This window comes from Polyodon spathula, chromosome 16, assembly GCF_017654505.1.
Source record: "Polyodon spathula isolate WHYD16114869_AA chromosome 16, ASM1765450v1, whole genome shotgun sequence".
Classification (NCBI taxonomy): domain Eukaryota; kingdom Metazoa; phylum Chordata; class Actinopteri; order Acipenseriformes; family Polyodontidae; genus Polyodon; species Polyodon spathula.
In genome coordinates this window covers 34,771,730-34,793,669 of record NC_054549.1, presented here as the reverse complement: position 1 = coordinate 34,793,669, position 21,940 = coordinate 34,771,730, and the positions used below count along the sequence as shown (strand labels likewise).

Sequence of the window (21,940 nt, the reverse complement as noted above, 5' to 3'; positions counted from 1 at the left end):
CAAAACACAACAATGACCTGAAATGTGCAACAACAATATTCTACTCGATGGAAGGAAAGTGGTTAATTACCAGTTACAACAATGTGTTCATGGTGAGAAACTATGCAGCTACAATAAGGCCACAACATCACAATGGGAGAATCTAAAGGATACCCCCCCCCCCCCCCCCCCCCCCCCCCCCCCACCGCTGAACCATTCCAGTACCAAAAATCAATAACAGCATATAAAACTAGTTTATATCACTGCTAGATATTTTGCTAGATATGCATTTCTGCACTTCATGCTTTACAGTATATATTGCTTAATCCACAGTAAGGTTCATAACACAAGGGACAGGTAATTCACATTAGGGATAACAGTATAGACAGTATAGATCACTGTCGAACATTCAGCTTCTTCCTTTTCAGGCGTTTGGCTAGTCTGAAAACAAGCTGGCGAAGGATTTCCGTAGCTTCCTGATACTCTCTGCTTTGGTTTCGTCTTCGTTGCCGGAGCGAAAGAAGGAGGAATCCGTGAAGTTGAAAGCGTTGGTCAAAGACTGGGATTTGCTGTAAAACAAAGATCTATGTTCAGCTTGAGAATCACTGATATGCATTGTGAGTGCTTTGCAATGCTAAACAAATCATTAAGATCTAGTAGTAGTCTTAGGCTGGGCTAGAACACAAGCAACTTTCATTTCCAATACTGTTTCATTTCCAATATTGTGTATGTGACTCCCTTCTAGCAGGGGTCTCCTCATGTATTACACTTAGCTTTGTAAACATAGGTGCAGTACCATAAGGTGGCAGTATAACACAATGGGCTCAGTTGATCAAGGCTGGCATTCTTTGCCATCTGTCGTGCATTGTTTTCCACTGTAGCAGATAATTGGATAATGCTGTGGCCTCCACTTTCCGTGGAAGGCATCTTAGCACAGACGTTAATGCTGACCATAGGGAATCTGCTTAAGGAAACTGCCTGCATTTCATGAAATAGTCTGGGTTCAGAAACCTATGAAACAAACAACGCATACAGCAAGCGTACGAATTCAAAAGGAAAGTTACACCTGAGATGCAAAAAAATAGGTTTTGATTCATTTCAAACGACTGCTTCAAAAGGTATCAAACTCCTTGATAGATCAGGGCCAATGTTTACAAAAGGGGCTACTTAGTTCTATTTAAATGTCATTATTTGCGAGACAGCTAACTTGCAGGTATACAAGAGTAACATATCTATCATGGGATTGTAGTGCTGACATCAGGGTCATAAGTAGGGAATAAAATCAGGGATGGAGTCGCTAAAAACAAGTGGACTTCAACAGTTCAAGCCTCTATATCTACAATATTATTTTAAAAATAATATATATTATTATCACTCCTTTAATAAAAGTTAAATTAAACACTCCTTTTAATAACAGCTGTTAAAGTAATCAGTAAAGTAAAAAATGTCCCTTTCACTGTAATTTCCCTTCCCATCCTCCACCTACCACACCCACTATAAACACTTTAACAGTCCTTACTTCAGCTGTGGATGTGGCTGAGGTTTCTGCTGAGGGGCAGGCTGAGAGGGTGACTGTCTCAGCTGATTTTCCATCTTTCCTGCAGGGGGAGCCCCCTGTCCCTGGGGCTGGGGCTGCTGTGTGGTAGGGGCAGGGGGCAGCGGGGGGCTGGCTCCCTGTGTAGACAGGCTCTGAGCTTGCTCTGACGGTCGCGCTTGACTTTGAGATTGCAATCCTTGGGGTTGCACTGGGCCCCCTAGGTTCAGTACAAGAAACACTTCATAATGTTACAAAGTTTTTTAAAACAGCACACACATTTTAAAACCAGCACCTTTTTGTGTTATAAAATGTTTATAAGACATCAGCTTTTAAAAAGCTGTAAGACAAGATGTGTAGATCACATATTCAGGGAAGCAAGCAAGCTGTCATTTAGAATGCTGTTTTGCTTCTTAGATATCAGACATGGGGGTGGGGAGCGGGACAACCAATAATGTTTTAAAGAATACAAAGGAAGCCACACAGTTAACAGCAGAGGGGAAATACTGGAACCAGTCTATTGCACTACAGTTTTGTAGGGTGCATGCACCATAAGCAAGGCAAGGAGGAAATACATGCAGAACTGGTTTTAAGAGAATGCATGTTTATTTTTCAGGTGTTTATTATTCAAAATGCTTGAGGTTGGGAGTTTTTTTCAAGGAACCAGCATGGTTTTATAACTGGGTGAAAAATCAGGGCACCAGTTTCACTTTAATTATCCAGCTTGCCCAGGTGGTACAATTTCTATGTTAGATTAGCATCTAATCTAAATCACAAATAAGTGACACACAATAATTCTGTTTACCACATTTTATTTCCCTAATAACAAAACAAAACAAACCAAAAAAAAACATGATCAAAATTATATTAACAGTCACACATAATCTCCAAAAAGGGAACATGCATGTTCGTAAAATGGCAACATTTTAATTTTTGATATGTGAATGATGTTCTGACAGGGGATCAGCAGAGTAATTGACATTTCGCGCTGAACTGATAGTTTAGATAAAAGCCTGTATTCCTCAACGTTAGCCTGTGCTTCAGCATTATGAAAATGTTAAGTGTTATTGTTCTGTTTGATAAACCACATGATCGTCTCAGCTGTTCAGTAGAGCGATCATTCTCTTACTCCTCGATAATTGACTTTTAAAGCTAGCTGGCTTTTAGAATCTTGAAAAATGGTGTGAAATCAAACCAAAGAAAAAAACTAAAGAAACTTCTAAATAAAAGCAATAGAAGAAATTCTAACAATAGTAAGTCTGCAGTGGTGAGGGGAAAGAATAAGTGCACAGAATTGGCGAGGGGGGGAGGGGGGCAACATAGTAAATCATAGTTTAATGGTATTAATCCCCATGAGTTAAACATTACTGAAACACAGGACAGCTTTTATAAATACGGACCACTGCTGCTGTATTTGGACATAATACAACTAAAAACTAAACTGTACTCTGCTAGTATACAACTCTTAAATGGGTGGGCCTGAAAACACCAAACGTGACTTGATTCAAACCAGTAACCCCTGTCTCCTAGTCCTCAGTTTAACCACAAGAGAATTACGACACATTGCTGTTGAGTTCCCCTGAGGGTGGGTGGATGTTAGTTTAATGGGTCTTCTAGAAAAACAAAAAAACAAACAAAAAAGAATAACAAATATCGCAACACAAAACATACAGATCTTGCAAAGAAAGCTTTATTGCCAGGGAAAGGGAAGAGGCTAAAATGCCACGCAAGAAGCAGGGCACCTATTAATTACTGGATTTAAAAAAAAAAAGACAAACATGTTTCAAAACCTTTGTATAAATACACAGCAGCATGTAATACACTCGTGGAAAGTGAAACACCCACAGTAACTGAATGCTGCCTGTAAGTCCTTTCCTATAAAAGACCATTTGACAGTCATCAAGGTTTTTTTTAAATCTGCCTATTCCTCATGATTGAATCAAGTGGTCAGGAATACTGAAATTAATACAATACAGGACCTCACGTAATAAAAGCCACATTGCTTGTCTCAAAGGAAACACCCACAATAAAAAAGAAAGTAAAATGAAATAAAATGAAATTGGTTACTTCATTGTTTGTAATAGATGTTGCCTTGTTGTAAAGTCCATGTGTGAGCAGTAAATCAGCCAGGCACGGATTAAATTCAAATTATAATTCTGTCATTATAAGAATAGATACGGCTGTGCCATTAACTTTGATTTAATTTAGCATTTTGCATTGGCAATTTAACATGTGTACATGCACCCAGAGTATAATGACGCAATGAACAAAAAGCTTTGCAAGGTAATGGTACCATTTCTGTGTTTGGTTTAGTTGTTCACGCTATATGATCATTATGGGCAAACTGAATGGCCAACTAACACAACGCAAGTATATCAACCATGCTGATTTCAGATTTGCTATTAAGGTGCTACTGAAAAAAGTTTTCTAAGAAAAGTAGAATTATATTGCTGTTGTTTTATTTATATATATATATATATATATATATATATATATATATATATATATATATATATATATATATATATATATATATATATATAAAACAACAGCAATATAATCTAAAATGATCCTTTTAGACATTATTGTTAATACATAAAACAAATTGAAATAAAAAGAGAATTCCATTTTTGTACAGTCAAATCTCCTACAATGTATTGGTGAATGAAAGGGGAATATAGACAGACTATATAGGCCTATACAATTCCAATGCAAAAAAATAAAAACACACTGAGATAATCGTACAATTTGAAGCACATTTTAACACACTGTCTGTATAAGAAAAAGAAGGTCCAGACCTTAAAATCATCAATACTAAGTGGCAAAGGCCTTACACATATGTGCTTAAAGACAGTATTACTTTGACTGACAAACTGAGACACTAGTACAGTGTTAACATCCAAGCCAACTGGTCTCAGAATATAAGGCAACTGTTCTGAAATTACACTGATAGCATTTCTAAGAGATGTATTTTACTGCACACACATCTGCACAGGAATAGAAAAATACACCAGATCAAACCCTTCATTAGAAAGCCTGTAAAATGTTAACCCTCAGATTGGCTTGTTCAATACAAATTATTTACAGCCATAAAATACACTTTCACAAAGAGCTACAGTGACACCGAATTGACAAGTGCGTGCTTGCATGCTGATTGTTTTTGGTAGGTATGCTGGTTTACTATGCACTCTGATATAAATGACAGCTAAACCGTTCTTTTTAATAGACATGCTGTACAGTAACACCACAAACTCCCCACTATAGGTAGGTATTGTCACAATCACAAAGTCCACTAGATACAGCTTGACTAATTTAACCACTGCATGCAAACAGTTAAAAAAAAAGCACTGCTTGACTGTTTAAGATACATAAAGATATTTCTGAGATTGCTGGTAACCAGGTCTTAAAGATGCACTGTAAGTAACACCCTTGTACCTACCAACCCTAACTGAGAGATATAGCGAATAGCTTTTCAAATCATTTGAATCTCTTATGACTCTTAAGAATAAATATGTAGATTTGTTTGTTTGTGTTACACGCTGTCCACTGCTTAAATATGGCAGACTTCTTTCTTTCTTGAAATTAACAACGTAGGGCTATATACACCAAGCATGAACACACAATGCAATAATTGATACACTAATGCTTCATGAGTATTTTACCATTATCACCACAATACCCCATTTTAATTGAAATATATTAATATTGTGAATGTTTTGAGTGCCTATACTTACATAAGTTATCATGAGCACAGACTCTGAGGGTTCAAAGCATTCTGCAATATTATTGGCATGACCCTAGACTTTCTCTTTATTTTGGTCCTAGCTATAGTACTTCAGCCAATATACCACTGTACTTGATCTAATCCTGCTTATACTTTCGTTGTCTTTATATACTCTATAAACTAATTTAATTTTAAAACTTTTTTATACTTCTTTTTTACACTTCTTTGTTTGCTCTGCATGGATCAATATTATTATTTACAATTCCACTCTGTTTACCGTGTTGTACTTAGTACATTGGAAAGTATTGCACTTGCCACATGCAAGATAATACTTTACAGTAGTTTAAAAGCAATATGAGTTTCCAGTAACTGTCATAATCATGTCATTAATTTGGAGTTTTAGCTAACTGACAAAACATCAATGCTGATGTGAGACCAATAAAACAAACTCTCACGCAAAACACTGCTTTTTACATTTTCTTGTATAGATGTTTGCTTGTTTGTTTCAACGAAAGTTTATTTCTCTAATAACTCCTGAATGCCTGTGAATCTGAATATGGCTTCAATATGGTGGGGACTGAAACAGGCCTAGTTACAGAACTGAATAACAAACTGTTTCCCAATAATTTACGTATTGGTGTGATTTGCTTTCTAAAGCAAACACCCTTCAAAGTTTTTTTTTTTTTTTGTTGCTTTTTTTAAATACATGGTTCTATGGTAAATTTAGAGAAAACCACTTTCAATTGGTATTTTACATACTTACAAACAGATTGTTCGCACAGATGAAAGCATACTGAGAATCATGTCCCATACGCTTTGGAAGAAAATATTGCATGGAAAAAATGGTATCTCCCTATATTGCATCTGAAACGCATGTTGTTTTCATGACTTCGACTACATTAATTTTGTTCATACTTTAGTTCAGCCAACATTGTCGTTTTATGTCTCTCCAACCTCACATTAGGCTTATAGATTTACATATATATATATATAATATATATGTATATATATATATATATATATATATATATATATATATAATATAGATCATCAGGTAGGTAGACAAACAGATAGATAGATTATGAGGCTGGACTATAGGAGACACCTCCCACATAGATCCCATACGTAAAAACAGTCTTAAATTAATTTCACTTTAGCTGTTTCTTTATCATTCATGCTAAATAAATAAATGAAACATCATTATAAATAAAATAAATACCACACGCACAGTTAAGCAATGGATTTTAAGTCAGAAGCTGCATTTCACTTCACAACATGAGCACACTTTGGAAGTAAAAAAAATAAAATGAATCAATTTTTGATTTTTAAATCAATCAAATAAACTACCAAACTACTTAATAATAATACTCAGCAGCACTGGACTCAGTTGAGGCACAGTTTGTTTTGTACACCATCGACAACAGCCCTGAAAAGTCACAAGTTTTACATAGAAACATCATTGGCAGGCATTACAAGCACAAACATGGACAGATAAACAATTGGACAGTACATTTTGACACTGCATAGAAAAAATACAGTCCAGGTCAGCACTAAAACATTGCAACAATTGCACTGAAAACTTTTTTCTTTCCTCTTTTTTTGGGCTAAAAACTCTCACTTCCACTAGGGGCTAGTTAATTTGCCTGGACTTGTTTTGGTCCTACTGCAACGCCATTACAGTCGAGAATGTACTGTAAACAACCTTGAGGTGGGGGTCGCTGGGGTGGGAGCTTGCTGGGGTCAGTGTGGCCTTCCTTTAATGCTCCACTCTGAAAGACAAAACGAGAGACTGGCAGGTCATCCAATCAGGTAATTTAACCATTTAGGGACCATGATGTTTGATCTGTGCAACAGAAAAACTACAGCAACTCTCTATCGCAGCCAAGAGAGGGGTTTACACCAAAACCGAATTCTCATTACTGGTCTTTATGGGCGTTAATACTTATTAAAATAGAAAAGGCAGTGCTGGAGCCAGCTGCACTCTGGTTTGAGGGCAAGCGTGTTATATATCAGCCTCCCTTTAGCCAAGCTGAATTGACATGGCTTTATTCTGCTGACAGAGAACAAAATAGTGTTTGAGGAAAACCTGACCTGGAATCCTCACTCAGTACATGCAGCTGGCAGATTTGGTGGCAGTCTGAAAACTGTGAGGCTTCAACACTTGGTGGTGCACTACACAATGCAGTTGTTCATTAATATTAAACAACACACTCTGTACTGTAGGAGCTGCCACACCTGGTAATACACGTGTGATACCAGGGTAGGTGGATTTCTTTTTAAATTTAGATTCTCCTTTCACTCTCTTGTGTGATAGCATAGTGGTATAGTATATTGGTGTATTTAAAGATTTGCGCCTAACAGTTCCTACACCTTACTATATGCAGTTTTGCAGTTCAAAAAAGTATGTTTTGAGTCCCACCAGTACATACACAGGTGGTTGCAAATGGAAGCAGGCTGGATTTGTACCTTATTGCAGCCCATCCCATCTTTACCTGGGGTTGCTGGGTGGCAGTGGGTCTCTGTGGTGAAGGGATTGGCATCCTTGGCACAGCCTGGTTCATTTTGGTGACGACCATGTCAGTAATGAGCTGTTTGTCCTCTGCTTGATGCTCCCCAATCAGTTGCATAGAAGAACCCATTACCTGGAATGCAGCGTGACATGAAAACTGGTTATGAGAATTCACTTTGGGTAATGGAGCTTGTCAAAGGTGTTAATGACGTGTCAGATGAGTTTCTCTCAATTGAGCCCCTTATGGACAGTGGTCCCTATTACAAAACCACCACAAAATTCAGCACAGAGGTTAAGAATTAGAACAGCAGGTTCCAATCACAATCCTGCAGGGCCATTCCACTCCAGGTTTAACATGTCAAAGTAGACATGTAACTACTTCAGGGTCTGGATGGAGGTTTAATTGGTTCACTCAAACAATTCAGAACAGGGTTGGAACAAAGATCAGAAGTAGAAGGACCGACCTTGGACACCCCTGAATTAGATGAACAAAGAAACTGAATAGCTCCCTTCTTGTGCTGCTTTAGTTGGGTCATTCCAGTAACTTTCTCAGGCACCAATATGCATTGCAAAAATTATGTCTATTTCTGGAGAAGATGAAATCAGAATCATCTGCCCAGCCTAACTCAACCAAAATACCTGTCTAATATAGATGGAGAAATCTCTATGAATGGAGTACAAGAATGGGTAAGTCTGTTCCTGGAACTGAACTGTTTAAAAAAAAAAAAAAAAAAAAAAAGCAAATACAGGAAGATCTTTTGATCTCTTGTATGTGTCATGGCTGTAGCCAGACACCAAAATTGTTCAAAACAAGAGCAGCCAGGCTTCCCGTAGCTGGATGCTGAAAATATCCCTGACTGCAGACTGTCCAGTGTGAGAATACAGGAAGCAGGGGGAAGAGCCTTGAATTACAGAGGTGGTGTCACACACAAGGAAAAAAACAGCACATAATCAAGTCTCATCTTGAAAATACTTCAAAGCTCTGAATATTAATATTATTCCTGAACAATTCCTATTACTTATTTTATTTTGCAAATGCCCCACTTTGGACCTATTTACAACAACAAAGTTTTGCATCTATAAGGTATACATCTACAGTGTAGAAATGGATCAGTTTTGCATCACGAATTGTAAGCACACACCCTTGTGGAACTGCAAAGCTTCTTGGATTCACAAACAAGTCATTTTTTATAGTGGTCACTTGTGATGGCAGCATTCAGTTTTGTTCTCTATCAAATCAAACTTGTTCAGGCTAGTTCTTTGGAAATGTGAGACTACCTCAAGGATATTTTTGTATCAATATTGAGTTGAGATATAAACACCCACTACTGCACCCAACCACACACATACACACATGCATACAGCTATAGACAAAAGATTAACATCACTTAGAATTTTAGGATTGAAACAGAATTTAAAAAAAACCAAAAAAAAAACAAAACAACTATATGAACATAATTTTTATGTTTTATTTAATCATGTAATCAAAGAAATGACACAATTATATTGCAAAAGTCTACCGGAAGCCATAACAGTAGTCCAGTGTTTCATTTTAGATTTCAAAATGTCACATTTTTCAATTTGCCAGTTAAGTATATGGAAAACTACAAAGTGGTATGCAATTCAATATGTTAATGTAACACTATTCAGCTGGTTTCATTTGACTTTATGAAGTAAAAGTAGTCAATTCTACAGGATTATGTAAAACTTTTGTCCACAGCTGTACATACATACTATACATAACTTAACAAAGTGTTATCCATGTAAAAAGAGTCCTGAATGCTTTTAGTTTAGTTTGAAACTTGTGGTACTGCATAAAAGTCAACTTGTTATATTCTCATAATGATGGAAAACAAAAACGCATACTGTATTACCATTTTGCCTGCTTTAATGATTTTTTGGCACACATTTTATTTATTTCAGTTGGTGTTTTCTGCAAAATAACTGTCATACTTTGGTAAAGAAATCATCATTGCACATACTGCTGTATATGAGCTCATACCCTTTCTTCCAGCCACAAGTGGTAGAACACATCAGACTGGGTACATGAACAGCCTTGTTAAAACACACACTGCTCTTACAACTGGACAGTAATGCCCCTTTGTTCAGCACCACGCCTGGTGACTTGCGCTTAGGTAATTTAGCTAGTCAAACAAGCTATTGTGTGGACTGGACTCCTTTTCCAGGAACACAAGTCTTCCAATTCGATTGGGGACTGAGGTCTGCCTGATTGACTGGATCTTGAATCACACACACAATGTGATATGTGTGTGTGAATTTTGTGACAGTTTGACCATGCTAGACAAAGACAGAATGGTAGCAAGTGTTAAAATACTAGAGTCAGAGGATGTGGTTCAAGCAAACTTTTATTAAATGAAATAAAAAATAAAATACTGTTAACCATACAAAAAAAAAAGTGGCCTAATAAACTTTTAGCAGAATAGCTCTATGCAGTAGAACAGGCAAACATACATGCCTCTCCCTGGAGTCCAAAACTGAACTAAGTGCAGCACAAAGGGCTGTGCTTAAATACAGGTGGGCCAGGCTGATTAATCAATTAAGCAATTCAGTCTGACCAGCTGTGTTCACATGTTTAAAGTTCTCCTCCTATCAGGTCAGGCTCAGCATAATCCCACTCACATGGCTGGCCGGCCTGCCTGATTAGCAAGGATTCTTTAACCCTTTTCCTGTCACAAAGACACAGCATACAGATAACAAAACCAATAATAATAAATGTATACAGATGTTCAGTATTCATCTTGTTGTCTTTTTTTGGCAATGATCATCAATCTCAATGCAGTGGCACAGGCATGGTTCTGTAAAATACAGCAGTAAGCCACTGGCAGAGTGGACTCACAATGGTGTCATTTGCATTATCTCATTTTTATTTTTAAATATTTCCCAGTTTTATGATGCATTTAGATTTCCAATGGGCTACCAAATTACTTTGTACTAATGTCATAACTTCCTAACAGTAGTACCTTAAATGATGCCAGGGTTTAGCAGTCAAGCCTCAGTATTTTAATGCACACACACACACACACACACACACACACACACACACACACACACACACACACACACACACACACACACACATATTAAGCAATTGTGTTCAGATTATCTATTTAGGGAAAAGGCAATGTTGTGATATTTACAATAAGACCACCTATTTGTCTGTCAGAACCTGTTACAGTTAATCTCTGAAGGATATGTTGTTTATTGAGTCTATTTCCCAAATGACATTTACAATATGTGTATCAGTAATTTGATGCATCTTTAATAGTTCAATTAATGTGTAAGAATCTAGACATGTCTAGCTGTGTCTCCAGTGCTTATGCAAAGATATTCCTGTAACTTTATGCCACATTTATTTTACTGATGCTGAATACTGCACTGCTGCCAAAGTAGCTTTATACAAACAACATTTTTTTACAGTAATCTCTTTAAAACAATAGCCACAATTTCAGTTTCTTCACTTAAAAAAGTCTACAATAAAAGTGTTAATTGGTAAATTATGAGATGTAAGTAGAGGTACATTGTTCATTATAATGCATGGCAGAATGACTTTCTCTAGGGCACAGGGTTAAGAGGGTGCAGTGTTGAAATACATGGCAGGGAACTTTGATTCACGCCTTGTTACACTACAACCTATGCACACAAGCACAACACACCAAATCAGAAGACGTGTTCAGGGTCAATAACGTGACATGACTCTACCTTCTAGGTAGTGCATTGCCACAAATGTGCCACTGCCTTTCTCAGGGCGGAAACAATTACTCATCAATCATGTTGACACTTGCTCCTAAACATAGTCAATAATTGTTACAAAAATCTGTTGACATGACAGTTTCTTAAGGTTGAAAGAGAAAAGTTACAACATTGCAGCGTCATGTGTGTGAACCAGATGTTTCCGGGCATGTATGTTTCTGTAATTTTTCTTTTTTTTTTTTAAGTATGCGCTTTAAGCAATATCTGTTCTGTCCAAAAACATAAAAAAGGAAAACCGTGTCTCTGTTTCACATCCTGAACTCATTTATCCTTATGGAAATAATTTTTCAAATGTTAGATTATATAATGGGATAATATCATGCATGATAAAAAAAAAAAAAAAAAAAAAAAATGTGGCTAATGATAGACCATTCTCTCTAAACTTGTATTAGATATTGTGGATATTTTCAATTATCTGTGCAACGGTATACACATAGCTGTAAAGTGCATTTGGTTATTAGTATTATATAATATTTACCAAAGCCCTTTCACTGTATTAACATCAAAGCAGGGAAAACATACATTATAAAAAACAACACAAGAACTGTAATGTTATTTGCATCAAAACCCTGTGGTAAATTAACTTATACTGTAGCTGCTACAGTTTATGTCCACGATTGAAATTTGCTACCTGAACACAATCAGCATGCAGGTGCTGTTCATTGTTTTAAAGTTGGGTGAATTCATTTTTTGCACTTAAAAGCTACATAAGCTAACATTGCACACAGTAAGATTTGTACTGGTGTTAAAATTATAGTATTAATTAATTCCATCTACTTTTTTTCTGCTGCCGTTGGGTAGGATACTGAATTAGTGCCATATTATAGTAATGTAGTACTGGCCAAAGATTTGCATTGAAATATTCAAAAATGAAAATAGATTAACACAATTACATACTGCAATACCTTATTATGTATTTTCCAGACTAATATAGGATAGTTAAAACTAAAGCAAATTGGCTGTTATTCTTGTTTCTCAATATTAAAGTGAAGAATGTCAGGGTAGAATGCATTACTAGGCTGTGTTAAGGTAATTAACTCTTCCGCAACCCTGCATCTCCTTGTTCTACATCAGGTGGTTTTTAATAAGGCTTTTGCTGGGGCGTTGGTCTTTGTGAAATCCCTTCTGTTATGAAATGTAGAGACTGAGTAAAATTAGCTTAACAGAGAGACGGTTAGAAAAGCGGAAGATCATCGAGCTCCTCGTGCATGACTGTGAATTGCCAGTGCAAGGATAGCCACATCCACTCTTGTGTAACCAATAGGTTTCATAAAACTACGACTTCCAGTATTAACGGTAGGGAAAAAAATTTAATCTGCTTCCTGTTTGACTGCAGTTGTTTATGGAAAAACGTCGTCCATGAAATGAGATATTTATAAGGACGAGTCTGTAGGTGTAAAATAACATAATCATTTACCAAATGTGAGCAGGTTTGATCTGAATAGTGTTTCAACCACGGAACTCAGTGATGAGAATTGTAACTTTACAGAATTTATTTGTTACCTTTAAAATAGACTGGCATGTGCAGAAAAGCATGTTAGATATTATAACTGATTTATTCAGATTTATTCGACAGTTTATTTTGTAACTGGTTTCATTTTGTAGTTGCAATTATATTGATTCTTATTCAGACTAATCACTGGAGCCAACCAGCTGTATTTGTGGCAAATATTCTATTTAAATATTCTATTTCATAAATATCAAAATTGATTCTATAGAGAAATGCATACCCTCAAAGCAAAACCTGAAAAAATGGGAAATAAGTATTTGCATCAGATTTTTATGTGCTCTTAGTAGGCTGTTAAATATGTCTATGCTCTAAAGGGATATCGATGCATTAGTAGCCTTTCAGTGCCTGGGAAATTCAGAACCTGTTTTGATTTCAATCTGGATATCTCAGGGCTTTAGGCAAAGGCTAATACACCAAGGTCATTCAACACCTTGTTAATATACAAACACATGGCACCAGTCACATTCTTCCAACTGACACGGAACTAACCAGCAACTCTTTGCTAATGCTTCCTCATTCTAATACAGACAGTATTCTTTTATTAAAGTTGGGCATCTCCAGACATGAATTTCACTGTCTAAATCTTTAAATGAAATGTATTTTCATTGGACAAAGCACGCTGCTCTAAAGTCTTGCTATTTTGTTTCCACGATTATTGCCTTATGTTATTACAATGTTTATTCCAAAATGTTGGGTGTCTAAAGTGTGGAAGTGAGCTCAAGGCTTGTAAAGTGTATACTGTAATTTTTAGCTTCTATTTCCCCCACATGTCTGCATGTTATATATCAGAGAGGTGGCCAAACCGCGGCTCCCGGGCAGCTCAAGTGTGTCTCCCGATGAAATGCCGGGTGACTCGTACTTTGCGACTCAAATGAACTGAAGAAAGAATAATAAACAAAAAGAAAAAGAAAAGAGAGAAAAAGTAAAATGCTCTCTTCTCTGTATTCATTGGTGTGTATTATTCTTTCTTCTCCTTTCCTCTCTTCTTTGAACCTGCATGTTCACAGCAAGGACGTTCTCTCACTTGATGACCTTCGACCCCGCGCGCTGGCGCATGTGTATTTCAATCAGTTGAAAGTTGAAAGTAAGAAAGCAAGTTTACGTTAAACGGCTCACGTTCCGCATCTGCTTAAAAACACAGTATACTTCCAGTGTGGTTGGACGAGTCATTCTGTCATTGGATTTCAATGAATTCAATATTTCAAATTGAGTTCCAGTATTATAGTTATTAAGTGAGAGATCTTACAACATTTGAAGTATGATATACATATTATACTATGGTGTATTTTCCATATTACTGATGGGATTCATGGGTGTTTAAGGTAATAAGTCAGAAACTGGGCTCAGATTCCTTAGATGGCATTAGTAGATCAGTCTATGTTCCAATATAAATACAGATTTTTTTTTTTATTTAAGCTGGGATTCAGATATTTCACATATAGATACAATAACATTTTCATGTTTCAGAGTTTTCGTTTTTCGTTGCTGCACACAATATCCAGTTATAGAGAGGCTGAGGTTTCAATTATACGTTAGTACGATAGCAAGGGCTTAGGTTTGGATAAGGAAAGGCTATTTAGGAATGTTCCCTCACCATGGATGCCCATTTAGCTTTATTTATGTCTGTAAGTACTTAATCTGTAAACAACTTGTATTTCTAGCCTATATTACATGGCATTTTATTTGTAGTATGTGACTTACCTCAGTTATATAATCTTTTCCATCCTTCCCATGGAGGGCTTTCACGGCACAAATATCCAATCCACCAAACATCTCTGAACAGGTATCCACCCAAAGCTTGTACCTATTCCAAAGAGATGTAACAATATAAACTATTAGGCCATACTGAATTCTGGCGTTCATATAACTCTGGTTTAAGAGCATTTAGGGAACAACGACTGGTTTGACTACCAATTGATGCATATTCAAATACCTAAACCTAACCCACAATTCACAGTATTATTTAGTCAATGTAGGTTGTGTGGTCCCAGTACTGCATTAAACAAATCATTGCCACAAGAATGAGTCTAAGAATAACCCTCATGTAATGTACAATCATACAGAAATAATAAGTAGTAAGTAATAATATTAGTACCAAATATGGTATTTTGTAAAACATTTACCGCACTTATAATAACCAAGATTAACTTCAAATGAAAGTGTTCATAATAAGGAGAGTGAGTGAATATCCCTGCAGAGTACCAGATGTACCACATTCTAATTAATATTTGAGACAGGGAGGGAGGAGTCATACGCGAAAAACGTTAAACACAACACGACCATCATGACAGTAAAAACAGACATAATCAAGTGTTCTTCCCTTTGTATAAGTTAGTGATCAGCTGATGTGTCAGCCACACGAAGAGCACAGTGTGGGGTTTTCACTAACTTTGCTGTGCAGAGTTAATGATTTTTTTTTCTATTGGTAAATATTGGGACTTCCTATGCATCGGGATGTGGGACATTTGCTAGGCAACTGGCTGTCCTGACCATATAGGGACTGTTGGCATGTATAATAATAATAATAATAATTATAATAATAATAATAGAAACCTGTCATCCTTACAGGATTCCAGAAATGACATGAATGTTTCTCAAGCATGGCTTACAACAGAAGTGGTTTTGTATAAAATTGGAAATCGTGGTAAAAGTAATCTTGCAAGAATTCTTTTCTTTTTCTCATATCCTCTTGACATGCATTGCTAATATTAACCTCAGGTCAAGCTGTAGCAAACTCACGCACTCACATGTCTGTCATGGCAATTTGCTCCAGCATGGCTGATCCTGTGTTTGTCTTCCAGTTTCCAGAGATGGAAGTCCTCCTATTGCAAGGGCAAACAGGAACAATGTAAAGGGTGCCAGTCGTCAAGTATCTAACTCTTTAAATGACCTTTGTGGAACCCGGTAAAGGAAAAGACACTGGCAATCGTTATTCCAACTTTTTGATGCAGCCACTGTATATTTTCTTTCAGCCTATTCCACAAAATGCAGACAAACCCACCAGTAATAAACAGTGTTTGGTATCTCATATTGAGAAACACTATAATTGAATTGCAAATGTGTTGTCTGTTTTGTGGTAAAACATTGTTCTGTTAGTAACTGTAGCAGCCAGAATATCGCCCAAAACCCTACGCAAATGAATGAGGTCCTAAGAAAAGCTGATAGATTCTGTATTTCGGGAGCACATGGCAAATGTATGGGGTCTAATGAGATTAGTGTAGTCTGATTAAGAGAGAGCATTGGCAGAGCTGTGGCCGCGTATACAAAATGGTGCCGTTTAGTGCCACCCAAAAGAACAATAGTGTCCTATGACATACTGTTGTACGAACTGCAGTAAAGTGTTTTTGGACAGTACTACAGTCTATACTATAGTATAGTTTATTGGAAATTGCAGTTTGCATATTTTAAGACAAATTGGTAAGTCTAACACGTAGGAGCAGTTGAATTAACATTTTAAAGCAACATTTTTCTTCTTTTATTTATTAAAAGAGGTGCACAATTTGCATTTGAGTAAAAACTTCGGCCCAGTGAAGCAATATAAAACTGTACACATTGTTTTTTTTCAATTACGATCAGTCAACAGCATAAAGCGATGTTGTAATGCAATAGAAATAAATGGCTTTCATTCTACCGACTGCACTGTAAGTGCCAAAATGATTTATGAAGGGACTCGATAATCAAAAACGATACCATTACAGTAGGCGTTGACCGTCACAGCGGTGTCATATCAACACTAACTTTCTCTTTGGGACTGTGTTTTGTATTAGTTTAGTCCTGCTATTTTAACAGTCTTTAATAGAAGCTATTTTAACAAGGGATTAGTTTGTCAGTAAAATCAGAGACATGGTGAGGCTCCCTTGTAACTCACGGTTTGCACCCAACAGCAGATCTGAAATAAAGAGCCAGGCCTTGCTGACTGGCTCTATGCTGTAATCCTCTCATTATAGAAGGATACCAGTCTTTGTTCAGAATGTCCTGCCTGTAAAAGTTTCATGATCCAAACCACAGACATGTATCTTCAGAACATTCAACAATAACAGGCAGATGTTTTCTATAAACTTACAATCGGGAAGGCAGATGTTAATTAGCAGACTGGAACATTTTTAGGTACACTAGATTGCATTGCTACATATAAAGCAGTCAGTACTTACATGTAAGCTTTGTAATTGTCGCCGATCTTTTGGATCCTTAAATCATACTTGGAATCGATGTAAGGCTCGATGGTAGTGTAGGTCTGAGTGAGGGCCACCACACTGACAATGTCCTGGAAGTCATGGTGATTGTCTATCTTCACCTGCTCACGTCCAGTGGCAGAGTGCATGAGGAACGGAGATTTGAAAAGCATCCGGAAAAGGGAAGAGTTAGCAACCTCCTTTTCATCACTACTTAAAAAGGTACACATTACATTGCTTTATACATAATATAAAATGGTTTAATTGTGTTTGAATATATGTTTCATTTGGACAAACCAAACTACAGCACAGGCTTAGCTGTGCATAAGAGAGGAGATGTGGAGGTACAATACACATTACCTGTCTATGGGCATCTGCTCCCATTTGATTAACAGCAGTAATTAAATCAATATGCTTTAATATAAATATCTGCCTTTAGCTTGTGTATTGAGATGAATTTGATTGGTATATTGTAATCAGTTAAGCGAGTAAAACAAAAATGACAATCAACGCAACTCTTACCTTCCCCATGCCTGAATGAGCATGTCCTATCTTCACAACTACAGGAAATGTAGGCATTGTTATCTGAAAGATATTTTAAAAAGAAACAAAATGAATAATTCCATGCAACAGCAGCCATTTCTATATACTGAAAGTGTGTGACTTCCAATCCTGGACTGCAAGGATCACCTTGTGATTGGTGAGAGTGCAGTTTAGTACCCGTGTCCGTTCCCTATCCCTGTTTTTCTTTGAAGGTTCCCATTATTTGCATCATTTAATCTCCAGCAGGTCATCGGGAAACAGCGTTCTGCAGCTTCTGAACCGGCCACTGGCTTACTGCATACACAGCCATTGTGCACTGAACAGCAATGCCCGTCATCCGTATTGAAATGTTCAAAGCAAATACAAAAAACTAAAAACTAAAAGCTTAAAATATTATTGCTGTCAGGTAGCTTTCCACATATATTATGACATGAAAAATATGTTGTAAAAACCTGTTAATATGACTCAACACTTTTAATAACAGGTTATAGATGCTTAATAATGGATTCTTAAACTTAGTATTAACCAACATTTCTTTATTTTAGGGGCATCCAGACAGTAAAAAAACAATGGCAATACGGTATATTACTCATGTCAAAAGTACTGTAACACGGGCAATTACACAAAAAACTAAAAGCTGATGGGTCATGTTCATTTTTCATTTATTTTGTGGCACAATGATCCTTCTCTTTAAATGTCAGTGGCTGTCCAGCAGACAGTTTTGTAACTTTACTAGAGGAAAATGGTGACTTAGTGTCTTTTACCAATATACTGGCTCTGCTATAGGGCTTCCATCCTTTGTTCATTCACTACAAGGGGAATCAAATTTATAAATAATACCATATAGAACAAAATAAATACATAAAAAACTAATGTCATTTTCTGTTAGTCATGCAATTCTATGCTTAATTTAGTTTCACATTTGGCCATGTGGTTGCTCTTGTTGTTACCAGTACTGCCTTTAGCATATATACAGTACTGTAGTTACCCTATTTTGAATTGTTTTTAATTAAAAAATATTTTTTTACTTAAAATATGAATTGTTATTTACTCTTAAGCTGAATAATGTACAACTAGTTTTTCAATTATATTACATAATTTCAATTTAGAGGACTACATAACATTTAAAATAATATTGCCAGTTAAACATTTGTACATATAGCTTCTTCTAAAGAGCCTCAAACTAATGTGCTCTATGTTTGGGCGAAACGTGAAACACATTTAATACAAGGAGTAATACTGATACCTTGCATTACCAGTGCATGGTGCATCCATTGTCTTATGAAATGATTTGGATTTATAGCCCTTTTCATTTTAACTTGCCAAGTATAAAATTGCAGAAGCAAACCAGCCCAAGCTGAAGTGTACAGATGGTTATTTTACAGTCCTGAAAGGAATCAGAAACATATGCTGCACATGGTGCCATTTCCACATGGTAGAAATCTCTAAATACAATGCACTGAATGGTAAAGCAAGGCATTGACATGAAACCGATGGAACGGCTTCTTTTAATTTCACCCATCTGTGAACCTGCACTTCTATTTCAATGTCCTAACCGATATGTGCAATTATTGACTAGATTTGTAAATTAGCTTGAGTGATACAGTATGTTCTGCAAAAACCTGCAACCAGGGTGTTTTCTCAATAGTTTGGTAACTTTGTTCGGGTTTTGACCTTTTTTAATGTTGTGCAAATCAACATGGATTACATGCTGTGACATGCATTTGGAGAGTTCACCGAAAGTCATTTAAAAGCAATAATTCACAGACATTATACTTATTACAAAGTGACACCAATAACTGTAAACGTGGTGGAGCACATTTCATTCCAGGAATTTTGTTTCAAGGCTGGAATACAAAGCAAATACCAAAGTGTGCACTTTTTAAGGTCAAATTGAATTTAATGAAATAAACCTGACAGTTACATATGCTCATATCCTTTTAAGCTGGCTTCTGTTTTCTTTCTTTTACAAGGCTCTGATATGTGTGTTTTGAGAAACAATATCCCTACTTAACATTTGTAAACCACGATTGGTGAGTATATTTCATTGAAAAAAAAAAAAAAACTATTTAAACTCAAAGCACAGCGAAGTCCCTTGTTTACACAAACCCTCTGTAGTTTAATGAGAAGAGTTTGGAATCAAAGTTGTTTATTTTGATTGTCTTCCATCTGGCATTGAATGAAGCTGCTCATTAATACACAATACTGTAAAAAAAAAACACAGCTCTTTATTTTGTTAGTCAAATGTCAATGATAACAACCTGTCCACCCGTGGGACTACAAATCCTTTGAGTGTAATCTCTAAGGCCGCACTAATGGACATAAACAAAAACAATGGGCAAAAATTGCAAGGTGACATTAAGTGTTTCATTTTTCAAGACATTTGCGTCAGTGCTTCCCACATCAAAATTATTACCATCCAACACTTCTAATCATATCAATTGTTATGGCACTATGATATTTTCATATTTACTTAAAATTCTGTTTGAAACTTGCTTTGAAACATCTGATGAAAATAACCTACTTTTGAAAGTTATAACACTAGAAAATTCTAATTTTATTGCAGCACTTATTCCTCATAAGCCTATTTTATTTGGTGATAAATAAAAACAACAACTTAAGCTTTTAATATACCTTGCATGCATAAGCATCCCACGCAAACATAAGGGGAAACCAAGCTTGCAACCTCACTCCAGGGAAAACAAGTCAGGTTTTCCCATTTTGGCAGCAGCTGAAAAATACATCCATAGCATGGATCATTTAACCAAGAATTACAGTAAAGAGCCCTGGCACGGACCATTCAGAGTTAGGTACAATGTTAGGTCAAATATTGGCTGGTAAATCAAGCAACTGCTCAGAATGGCAGGCTGGAAACATGGTGATAATAAACCAGCACCGTCGCTTCCATTTAGAAGCAGCGAGAGGACAGCAAGAGCTTCAGGGGTCATGTGTCGGAACAGAGCGAGCGGAGAGAGAACAGTGCACCCTAGTGGTAGATGTGAATATGGCAAGCAAAGTCAATACAGTGTGCTCTTGGGACAATCTGTCTGTTTTTGAGATCCTCATTGAAAAGTGAACCCTTATGCTGTTTGTGTCCATCTTTCTGTCACACACTGCATATAGATTGTGATAACTGCACTGAATTTCCCCAAACCTTCAAATTTTTATCATGGACTCCTAGGCTCCTGTTGACTTTTTGAATTGGGTATATTCTGATAAACTGTTGATTTTACTATATACAGATTTCACAAATAATGATGCTTTTATGAGGACCCTCTGTGTATGTGTGCCTTGGTTAACGCTGGCTGTAATTATGATCTCCAGTATCAGAGAATGCAGATAGGATAAGATAGAGTAATATAGTAAATCTAGTGAAATAAAGATTCAATCAAGGTACTGTAGAAGCAAGTGGACCAAATTTCGCTTACAGTAAATCTAACTTTAAACAATTATTCAACAGTTATTGACACCCATATAAGGCAATTAAACCAAATCTGTGTGCAAAATGTGTTTTATTTGTTTCAGTCATCAGCTATCACAAAACATTCCATATAAAACCATATGGTACTAATGGTTATAAAACAATGACATTGATGTATGCAGGAATTTACCAGATATGTTAAACATACACGAAAATGTCAAAGCTGAAAATAACGGTTACTGAAGTTCTTGTTTGAATCTTCCAAATTTACTCCTTTACAAGCTAGCTAAAAAAATGCTGTCACCTTATAAACTGGCAAACGTTCAACAGAAATAATAGTATGTGCAAAAGGCTTTTGGTCTCCAGAGTCTATAGATCTGTATCACTACTGTGACACGCAGACCAAGAACTAAAAGAAACATTATGACTTACAAATGACCGTACCGTACTAGTCCAAAACGGTATAGTATTTTAATACTGGTTACATACACAGTACTTATATAAAGCAAGCTATGTTGCATTAGTAATATGAAAAATAAACGTGATCACAAAGATCTGTTTAGAATATCTACCCGTTTCTATCATTGTACAGTATAATAAGAATGATTCCGGGCACGCTAAAATATGTGTATATTTTTAACCTTCATTGCCCTAATTTGGTGTTACATTTAGAATCTGGGAGTATTTTGGGGTATCGATAACCTTTATAGAATGAGCAGATGCACTGTTTCAGAATCAGAAAGAAGAAAAACAAAAACAGGAACCTAGCTATTGAAG

At 36.3% G+C, this 21,940-nt stretch overlaps 1 protein-coding gene across 1 annotated transcript in view; it reads right to left on the bottom strand.

The window, feature by feature from the left end:
- Positions 1-210: 210 nt before the first annotated feature.
- The window catches only part of LOC121328896 (synapsin-2-like), a 78,540-nt gene continuing 56,810 nt past the window's right edge, over positions 211-21,940 (bottom strand). Inside the window, exons 6-13 of the mRNA XM_041274036.1 lie at positions 17,722-17,784; positions 17,179-17,321; positions 15,775-15,849; positions 14,729-14,831; positions 7,730-7,879; positions 6,940-7,006; positions 1,499-1,733; positions 211-548 (exon numbers count right to left, since the gene is read on the bottom strand). Of these exons, the coding sequence (XP_041129970.1) occupies positions 416-548; positions 1,499-1,733; positions 6,940-7,006; positions 7,730-7,879; positions 14,729-14,831; positions 15,775-15,849; positions 17,179-17,321; positions 17,722-17,784 (969 nt within the window). The 3' untranslated portion in view covers positions 211-415. The remainder of the gene's footprint in view (positions 549-1,498; positions 1,734-6,939; positions 7,007-7,729; positions 7,880-14,728; positions 14,832-15,774; positions 15,850-17,178; positions 17,322-17,721; positions 17,785-21,940) is intronic.